Source organism: Fukomys damarensis, unplaced genomic scaffold (genome assembly GCF_012274545.1).
Source record: "Fukomys damarensis isolate Sample0158 unplaced genomic scaffold, DMR_v1.0_HiC HiC_scaffold_19, whole genome shotgun sequence".
Lineage (NCBI taxonomy): Eukaryota > Metazoa > Chordata > Mammalia > Rodentia > Bathyergidae > Fukomys > Fukomys damarensis.
Window position 1 is genome coordinate 62,979,712 of NW_022900931.1, and position 10,279 is coordinate 62,989,990.

The following is a 10,279-nucleotide window of genomic DNA, read 5'->3' on the forward strand; positions in this document are numbered from 1 at the left end:
TTATTGTAAGTCACCTTGTCTCTGGAGGCGGATGGTGGGTGCTGGGGTTGGGGCAGCTATTTCCTGGGGAGCCTCAGGGGTGGGAGCCTCCATCCCCCAGCCCTGTGGGAACCAGATATCAGCACAACAAAAAGATGCACTAACTCCAAGTCCTTCTGGGTGGTTTGAAGCCTCAGCTCGAGCTAGTTGTGAGAACCCCCAGTCTGCTAACATTTTGGCATAGGTCCTGCCAGATTTTTTTCCTGTGCCCATGCATCTAGTTTAAAAATTAGTAGGAGTATGTGGGGTCCACAAAACAGACATACTGGCATATTTTTACATTTCAGGAAAACTTCAAAAAGGTTAATAGTTTAGCTATTGCAGAAAGAGTAAGCACGGAGGTTTTCATAGCTACAAAAATTAAAGCCTTAAATGTCTTATTACAAAGCCTCACAAGCCCAGCGGGCAGAAGCAGTTATTTTTTTAACCACCTCTCCAGGAATACTTGAGCCAGAAAGAAAATCTTGATTCTAAATTAGAAACCACAAAATCAATTCGCTGGCACTTAATGACCCAGCCACCTGAAGTCAGGTCCCTGTTCAGTACTCCTGCCTGGTCTTTATACTTGAAAATGGTCGAGGGGTTAGTTTTGCCTCAGTCCAGGATTCTCCAGCCCAAAGGAAGAGCGGAGAGAAGACTGCCAAGTTTCGGGGTCACCGTGACCACGGTCATGGGGGGGACCAGGCACTTCCTGGCTGAGCATGGGCTCTGGGTGCGCCCCCCCCCGCCAATTCGTACCCGGAAGTCCCAGCCGCTCGGGATGCATTTGGAGATGGAACCTGTGAAGAGGTATTAAGGTAAAACGGAGTCACGGGTGGCCCTCGTCCAGCGTGAGTAGTGTTGTAAGAGATCAGCACAGGGACAGCAGTGTGAAGACTCGGGGACACATAGCCAAGAATGAGCCAAGAGGAGGCCCAGCGTGTGCCAACCATGCCATGCGTGCCCTGGTCACCGGCAAAGCAGCGCAAGCCGAGGACAGAGACCTCCAAAGAAACCAGCCCTGCCAGCGCCCAACCTTGGACTTCTGGCTGCCAGAAGTGAGGAAACCTAACTCCTGCTGTTTAAGCCACCCATGGCTGGTGTCGTGACAGCCCTGGTGCAGAATGCGCTTGTGTGTCACCTCATCACGTGTGTCCCTCTGAGAGGACACGCGGTGTGGCCTGTCCTACCCCACTCGGGGCCAGGGCGGGCCTGCCCCATTCCCTCATCAGTGTGGGCCTCTGCCGAGAGTGCCTTTGCTGCCCGTTCCAAATGTGACTCCTTTCCTCCCAGCACTGGCCTGTGCTCCTGTGCTGTTTCAGTAAAAACATTTAGCAAAAACGCAAGCCCCCTAGGACAGGGCTTCAAACTCTAGTAATAGTTGGTGCTGCTTTGTGTTTTATAAAATTGAAAGCCACAGTAGGCATCACCTGTAATCCCAGTGCTGGGGTGGCTGAATCTCGACTCTGAAGCCAGTCTGGGTAATTTACCGAGAGCCTCCCTCAAAAAAGGAAAAACAAAACTTCCCACCATTTCTACATAGGGTCGTATAGTTGGAAAAGCTTGTATATGGGACAAAATGCATACAGCATCTTCCAAGAGGACTGAAGTCATTACAGTGGTTTCATGATGGTCAATTGATGGAATGATTTTACCGGACACCCCCTCTGCACACGCGCGCTGGGCCGGGCCAGGCCTTGGTGTCACCTCCCTTACTGGCAGCGCTCCAGTACCCCGAGTTAAAGAACTGTGGCCCCATCTCGAGGGGGCTGAGGCAGGGGGATCTTGAGCTGAGTTACAGGCCAGCCTGGGCTGCAGAGCGAGACGCTGGCTCAAAAACACAACCCCAGCGAGGTGCTTCCTGCACGCAGGTGTACGAGGGGACCAACGAGCCCAGACTGAGGCAGCACTGAATTGGAGGCCAGGGTTTAATAATAATGACAAGAATGATAATGTTTCCATAGCGCTTACTGCATTCCCGGCACTTTTGAAAGCGGAAATCGAGGCGGTCTCACTTTGCATATCTTAGAGGGGCAGAGCAGCTGTCTGCCAAGTCACCAGCGCCAGAATCCAAGCCACAGCCTCACTGGACTCCGGGCTCTGACTGGGCGACCCTCACTTGCTGCCCCCCGAAACCCAAAGCAAAGGGAAGCAGGTTTGGGGAGTGCAGGACCCAGCGCAGGGCTCACGGTCGGTGGGGAGCGGACGATTCTCAGGTAAACGGAGGCACCAAGAGGCAGAATAGGGCCTGAGAGCGGGCTCTGTCCCCCCACGTCTGCGTCGTGTCGTTCTTTTGAGAAGGGTGGCGGCTGAGCTGGTCCAGGTTCCAGCAGATTCGAAGACCTCAGTTTTAGGGCGACTGCTCTGATCATTGTATTTGAAACCACAGGCCCAAAGACTGAATTTGGGAGCTGGCCCGTCAGGCACCATTTAATCCTCTAGGCACCCCAAAACAATGAGCACCCTTGCAGCCGCCTCCCGTTACCAAAGTGACCGCTCCACCTTGAGTCCTTAGGTGACGCTTGCGCGGCTCTGCTCCGGAGGCTTGGACGCCGGGGCGCTTCTCTGCCGTCGCCGCCAGAGGGCGCAGTGTGCGTGTCGTCTGCTCCCTGTAGCCTCTGATACCTCCCCACCCAGAGACAGTCTTGCTTCTACGCGCTTGAACCCGGGCCAAGCTTTGCCTCTGAGTGACTTATAAACCCTCTCCAAACTCTCTAATGGCTTTGTGTGTTACTAGAGTCAAAGCCAAAGACCTTATAACGGGCTAGATCTGTTCAAGAAAGTAGCCACTACCCACGTGGGACAATGTCAAATTCAGTGTAATTAAAACTAAGCATCTATGTCTCTGAGCCGTCTTGACCAGCTCTGGTCCACACACTCTGTCCCACCTTACGTGTCCGCCTCATTTCCCACCACCCTCTCCGTGTCCCAAGTGGCTTCACTCCCGACTCCTCTATGGAACACCGAGCATATCCCTGCCTCTGGGCCTTTGCACTGGGGTTGTTCCTCCCCGGGATGCTTACATGGCTGCTTCCTTCCTGCAGCCTTTCTTCAAACATCGCATTGCTGGGGAGGGCTCCCCTGACTCCCTATTAGAATTGTAATCCTTTCCAGCCAGGTATGCAGGTGCACACCTGTGATCTCAGCTACGCAGGAGGCTGAGGCAGGAGGATCCCAAGTTCAAGCCCAGCCTGGACAATTTAGCGACTTATTCAGATCCTATCCAAAAAAAATTTTTTTTAAATGTAGCCTGGGAACCGTGACCTTAGGATTTTGTTAACGAATAAACACCGGCCCCTCCCATGTCAGTCTCAGTGCAGCGCCCAAATAGGCCATCTGCCTCTAGGGGTCGCTGTTTCAACGGAATGGCGTTTAGAACGCAGCGCAGCCTTAAAAAGAGCAGAGGGGGCTGGGGCTGGGGCGCGATGTGCAGCCTGGCAGGGCTTTGAAGGCCGTGGAGAATCGCTGAAGAGTGCGGTGGAGGTTGAGCAGGGAAGAGAGGGGCATGCTTTGAGTTCTGCCGCTTGCAGAGGGCAAGTCAAGCAGGGCGGCGGGGCGGGGCCGCGGGGGAGCTGGGCCTGGCGGGCTGTGTCGGTGCACAGCCCCCAGGCCTGCCTGAGTCTGTGTTCCGCTCGCATCTGGGGCTGAATAGAGTGGGATGCAGATGTTTGGCCCTAAACCTGGCCCGTTTTTCACACACACGCACACGCACACACACCCAGGATGCAATCACTGAAAGAGGACCTTGCTAAGGAGAAAGGGTTTACTCCTAATCAGCTGAGATGAGAGCCGCCTCCCCGGGGATGAGGCTTGGGGACACCTGGGGAAGGCCGCTGAAGGGAAGGCACCTGTGGTCTGCGCACCTGTACTTTATCTTCCAGGCTCGCTGTGGGGTAGGTCAGAAAAAAGTAGCATTAAACCCAGCACGGTGGGGGTCACTTGTCATCGCAGCACTCTGGGAAGCTGAGGCAGGAGGATCGCAAATCCGAGACCAGCCTGGGCAATTTAACAAGAACAAAAACAAAGCAAAGGGAGGGCAGGGACAAGGAAAAAAAATGAGAACCAAGACCTGTCATGTAAAGGTACAAGATACCAACGATGAATGTAACTGTACTGTATATCTAAAATGTGCCAATAAACTCAATGAGAGAAAAAAACAGAAAACAAAGGGATGGGGATGTAGCTCAGTGCAAAAGCTCTAGGTTGAATCCTCAGTATGGGGAGGGGACAACATTAGCCCAGTCCTACATTTGGCCTCAAAGAAGTCACATTTCTTTCGCGGAGGCAGCTTTTGAGACAGGATTTTACTGTGTAACCCAGGCTGGCCTCGAACTCGCAGCGATCCTCCTGCTTCAGGCTTCCTGAGTGCTGGGATGACGCGTGAAACACCACGCCTGGCCAAAGAAGTCACATTTCACACTTGCCAGGGCCCACGTGAGGGGTCAGTGTCCTTCCCCACTTGGGATAGACCTATGAGGCCACCGTCCTCATCCTCACCCACACGTCCAAGGCGTCATCTGGTGTCAGGCTGGGGAGATGAATAATACACTGCTCAACTGGGTGACCTCTAGATTTTTTTTTTGGACGGGGTCTTATTGTGCTTCCCGGGCTGGCCTCGAACTTCCTAAGTGCAAGTTACTTTCCTGCCTCAGCCTCCAGCCTCGCTGGAACTAGGCTCCCTGCCCCATCCCATGACACCGCTCCCTGCTAAAAAGGTTTTTTTAAACCAACTAAAAGGTAAAGCTAGAGGGTTTATTTAAGGTTTCCCTCGGTTTCACATCTGTGTTTGTGTGGAGAGGAGAGTGCGTTTGGGGGAACGGGGTGGGGGGTGGGGGTTGCTGTCATTTCCCAGACCAAGAAACGGAGGCTCAGAGAGGCAGGGAGGGGACGGGGGACCCTCCTCAGTTGGGCAAAGGGGCCTCCCGTGACCCCCAGGGGTGCGGCCTGTTTCTAGACCTGCCGCCCACCCCAAAGAGGACTCGAGGATCGGCAAATCCTGCGCGCGCTGTGGTGCCCACCAGGAGGCGCTCGAGTCTCGCTGCTTCAAACTGCTCTGCTCGCCGCGCGGTGACCCGGGCCGCTTCTCTGCGCCCTGAACCCGAGTTCCACCCGGCCTCGGACCGCCAGGCCGCATGCGGAGAAGAAGTTTGTGTCCCCTGCCGGGGGAGGGACAGTGAGACTCAGAGGGGGACAGATCTGCCCAAGTCTCGGGGCTGCTCAGAAAGGCTGTAAAAGTACAGCCTGGGAAGGAGCGAAGGTTTTCTGCCCGCACTGTTTTGAGTTCTCGGTGACAGTTGCGTGTGCCCGCGTCCGGTGCCCGGGTGTGAGTGTGGCCGTTTGTGAGTTCAGGGAAGGCGAGGGGGTGCCGGGTGCAGACCCGAGGGTCTAAGGCCAGGTGTGAGTGCTATGCAAGCATTACGCAGGCCTTCAGTGGCTCTGTGGCCCTTCGCGGCCTGAACCGATTCCAGTCACTGCCTTGCACGGTCATCTGGACTTTGGGGAAGAGCAGGAATTCGATCTGTGGACGGCGCCCCGCTGCAGCACTCACTCGACCTCAGCTTGTAAAGACGCTCACAAAAGAGGACTTCCAGAGCGGCTTCGGGAAGTGGTCCTGACTGAGAGAAGTGTGTCCGAAGGTGGGGGGCGGGCTCAGGACCTTTCGCCTGCCAGGAGGGTGCCGTGCTAAAACCCCAGGCCGAGGGGAGACTTGTCAGGGGCATTCATAGCAGCATCTTTTGCTGTGGTAAGCTTTTCAAATGGAAACCCACAGTGCGTTTCGATCGGCCCGTGGACCTGCGTCTGGGTGAGTGTGGGGCCGCCATCTGTGCCGTGTCTGCAAGTGTGACATGCACAGTAGCACGGCAGCAAGGGAGGTGTGGCCGATGGCAGATGGCAGCCGAGGCCTGTGCAGCGCACGCCTCAGGTCAAACCTGTCTTGTCTCTGTTGTGTGGACCACACCCCTTTCCCTCCGGAGCACCCCTCTGGGGCTCAAGACCCCTTGAGCTCCAGACCTTGCAGGGAGGTCGTGCAGAAACCCACTCGGGCTCTACGGTGTCGCCATCGCTCTGCTCGCTGCTTTTATGTCCAGCTCCCCAGTCCCTGCGGTCGTGAGCCCACTGTTGTCTGTGGCCGCCGCAGCAAGGCGCAGTCCCACCGGCCACAACCTGACTCCTCCCACCTGCCAAGCTCCCCTCCAGGTGGGGGCCGTGCCCCAGCCTCTGTGGCCAGGCTGTGAGTTGGGAATAAAATGGCCACGTCCACCGCCAAGAGCACAGGGGCTGGGAAGACCAGGTGGCCCCATGAGTCACCAGGAGCGACTGCTTCCTTTTGGAAGAAAGGGGCAGAGCTGTATGGCTCAGAGCTGAGCACTTGCCTGGCATTCGTGGGGCCCTTGGTTGGATCCCCCACCCTTCAAAAAAGGGGTGGCACTGGGTATAATTTTTCAACCTCGCCTGTACACAGGATTGCCACCAGCAGGACTGATTTGAGCTGGTTGCTGTCTTATTGCTGGGGGTCATGGGGCCATGAGACAATAGAAATGTTTCTCAGTCCCCTCCCAGGCCCACAAGGCCTTCACAACCCCTCACTCCCGATGATAAGGACCATTTTGGTGCAGGACTCCAGAGCCCCTTCTGGTCTGTTCCTATCAGAGCAACTTTTCAGTTCATCCAGTGGCCAAGCCGCTATTTGATTATGGGCTTGATCAAAACAGCTTTGAGGGTCCCACGGCCAGCTCAGGCAAAGCCTTCACTCAGCAATAAGGATCCCAGAATCCGTGCTTTGAATGTGTTTCCCAGATGACTTTTTGTAGCTCATTACCAAGGTCTCGGGGAAGTGTGCAAACCATAGGCCCTGTACTACCAAACTCACAACAACCAAGGGCACAGGGATGGGAAGCAACGTGACAACACCCTCGTCAAGGGTGGGAGAACAGCCAGCAAGGGCCATATCACCCCACTGTGCTGTAAGTTGCCCAGTCTGAGGCCCAGAAATCAGCTGGCAAACGTTTTTATTCACGTGTTGGCTTGAGTCCTCCTCTCAGGTTCAAGGAGGCCATTGATACTAAGCGTGCAGGCAAAGGGATTCGAGACAGAGCCCTCCCTCCCGGCCTGTACCCTCCCTTTCCAAGCTGAACACTGAGGGCTGTGTCTAAGAAAATTAAAAGCACGAGCGGTGACAGAACCCCAGCATCTCCGTTCCTTTCTTGACATTCTTTGGGATGCTAAAAAGGAGTCAGAATTGAAAAAAAGAAATCAATGCACAAGAGAAAAAATAAGTAGGAGAGAGGGTCCCTAGGAAGATGGGAGGTACTGCCCGCCCTGCTGTCTGCCTCCCTGGGGAGGCCGCAGGGCCCCGTTCACAGCTGGTCTTCTCGCTCTCCCTGGCCAGCTTCTGCCCCGGCCTCTGCCCTCAGCACTCTGAGGCTCCTGCCCTCCCCTGCCCTGGGGACTCTCTTGGGCAGGGCTGGCAGCCGGGGAGTGTGCCAGAGGGCTCTCCTGCATTTCCGAAACCACAGAAAGCGTCCAGGGGTCTGGAACCTCACTGTCTTGACCTGTTTCTGGGGCCTGGCTCTTGGGGCTGTCCCTGTGTTGCCCTGGCCAGCTGAAGACCCGGCTTCCTGGAGAGCCTGCTCTCTAGCCCCTTCTCTCTGCTCAGCAACGGCCTCTGCCCCCCGAGCCAAGGATGCTGTCTCATCTTTCCTGCGGCGCCTGAAGGAAGCCCAGGTGATCTTGGGTCTCCATCGCCTAGGGGAGCACTGGGGCGCACCCCCATCTCCTCCACTGGCTGAGTCAGACCCCTGGCTGAGGGACGCCCCATCTCTCTCCGTGGACACGGAGGCCTGGTGAGCCCCGACCTTCTCGGGGCCTGATCTCAGAGCCCAACTCCCCGTCAACCTCTGCTTCAGCTTCCCCCAGGGTGCCCGGCTGGCATACTCTTGGCGCCTGTCCCCTTTGGACAGCTGGGGCCCGGGGCTGTCCTCAAACCCCGGCACCGGTAGGTGGACGCCGCGGCCGGCAGGCGGCGCTCTGGGCTGCTTCTCCTGGTGCTGGAGGAAGGCCTGGACCAGGTCCTCGTCATCGTCCTCCCTGTCCAGGTTGCTCCCCAGGAACTTGCTGCCCAAGTAACTGACGGGCATTCTGCGCGCCTTCCTGGCCCGGCCCGAGCCCTCCGAGCCCTGGACTCTGGAGGTCTCGAAATCACTGAACTCGCTGTCGCTAGCGTTGCTGCTGTCGTAGGTGCCGACGACCAGGCGAGGCACCGGAGTGACCGCCTGCTGGACTCTCCTCCTGGCTTGGGGCTCCTTGGGCTTTCTGGGGGGCTCGTGCCGGTGCGGGGTGCTCTTCTCGATGATGCGCGCCACGTCCTCCAGGGTGCGGCCCTCTTCCTCCAAAAACTGGATCAGCCGCTCCCGGAATTCCACGTCCTTGGTGGCCGGCTTGGAGATGACCCTCCACACGCCCCCGGCCAGCCTGACTTCGCGGGGGATGAGCAGGTAGTCCACGTCCTCCCCGATCTGCAGCATGCCCACCGTGGAGTCTTCCTCCTTTCGGAACACCTTGCCGATCTTCTTAAAGGTCCCCACGGGCTTCAGGGCTTCCACGAGGACGTCCAGATCGACGTCTTTGCAGACATCGGGGACGCTCCAGAGGATCAGGCAGTCGGGGGACGGGAGGAAGCCCCAGGGGAACCAGCCCCCCACGTGGCTTTTCTCCAGAGTCTTTAAGATCTCCAGGGTGAATCTGGGGTGGGGGGGCTCGTCCCGCCCAAGCTCGCGGCCTGCAACAAGTCCAGTCCCGGCCGGGTCTCGCTTCCCCCAGGATGGGTGGCGATCCCTTCCCAACGTGCTTACGTGAGCCGGGTGAGGTCAGCGCCCGCTCCAAGGTGCGACGTGGTGTCCCCGCTCCAAGGTGGGGCGCCCGGGCTGCGGGAGCTTCTTTCTGCCCGTCCTGGGCCAGGAACGTGGCTGGGAACTCAGGCGAGGGCTTCGCGGACAAAGACAGCTCAGCCTGGCTGTTCAGCAGGCCCGGGCGCCCGCAGGCCTCGGCCCAGCCCCCAGGAGGGTCCCCCGTCCCGGCAGGCCTCCCCCCGCCCCACGCCGCGGTGACCTTGACGCGCCCGGAGCGCTGCGGAGCCGGGGCAGGAAGTTCCGCGCCCCTCCCGAGCGAGGCCCACCTACCCTTCTCAGCTTACAGCCGAGACTGACAGGGGCGCCGGCCGCTCCCTGCGGGGCCGCCTCACTCTCCTCCTCCGGGCTGAGGCCGCGCCCTGGCCAGTCTGGGGCCCACGTCAGCACCTTCCCCAAAGGCTGTGCGCCCCCAAATGCCCTCCCAAGGTCCAGGTTTTCGTGTGCTGTTGGAGCTGGCCACGGAGGGCCATGACACCAACTGGTAACATTGTAAGTTCACTGCACTGTGGGTACCAACACTTCCAACCCCCTACCCAAGCGTTGGGGGAGAGAGGGGAGCAGGGTCTCGCCCGGCTGGTCCCTAGCATGGCGCTTGCTACACAGTGAATACTTCAGAGTGGAGGAATGAACCTAAATGCTCACCAGTAGGGATATACTTATAGTGAAATACCAAGCAGCTATAAGAAAAGAATGAGGCCCGGGGTTTAGCTCAGTGATACGGGTGCTGTCGCCTGCCTTGCAAGAACAAGGTCCTGAGTCTGATCCCTGGTACCGCAATAAATAAATAAATAAATAGAACGAGGTGCCTCAGGCTCCGCTAGGCAAAATTTGTGGATCACTTTCCATGGACTGGGCACCATTCTATAGTCCTTCTATGAAACCCTCACCGTAAAGGAGTCTGGATTTGAACCCAGAACAGCCTGACTTTTCCATACAGAGTCCAGGGGTGCATACATAGGTGTCCCTTGTACAAGAGCTGCCGGCAGCAGTGGCTATTTCTGGGAAAGGGGGGACCCCCCCACACGCCGAGGCAGGAGAGACGTGTGCTTTTCATTTGAATTACCTGGATACTCAGCAGTGAAAAATGTTAATTAGCCCAGTGTGGTTGTACAAGTCATTTGTAATCTCAGATGCTCAGGAGGCTGAGGCAGGAAGATTGAAAGTTTGAGTCTGGCCTGGACAGCTTAGTGAGACCCTGTGTCACATTAAAATTTTATAAAGGCGGTGAGGATATAGCTCAGTGCTCCATAGGTTCAATCCCCAGTACTGTCACACACACACACACAAAGTTTAATAAATTCAATAAAAACCAAGGTCCTTACATTCCACCACAGACATCCTGGGTCAAGATC

The 10,279-nt window shown here is 56.9% G+C and overlaps 1 protein-coding gene across 1 annotated transcript; it reads right to left on the reverse strand.

The window, feature by feature from the left end:
- Positions 1-7,018: 7,018 nt before the first annotated feature.
- Ccdc8 (coiled-coil domain containing 8) lies at positions 7,019-9,166 on the reverse strand. The gene has a single exon (XM_010640855.1). The coding sequence runs from the start codon at positions 8,541-8,543 to the stop codon at positions 7,377-7,379; it is 1,167 nt and encodes a 388-aa protein (XP_010639157.1). The 5' UTR covers positions 8,544-9,166; the 3' UTR covers positions 7,019-7,376.
- Between the last annotated feature and the right edge of the window lie 1,113 nt (positions 9,167-10,279).

What these genes read in the sequence shown, in the direction of transcription:
- Ccdc8 (XM_010640855.1), bottom strand. Translation starts at nt 8,543, where the DNA reads ATGCTGCAGATCGGGGAGGACGTGGACTACCTGCTCATCCCCCGCGAA.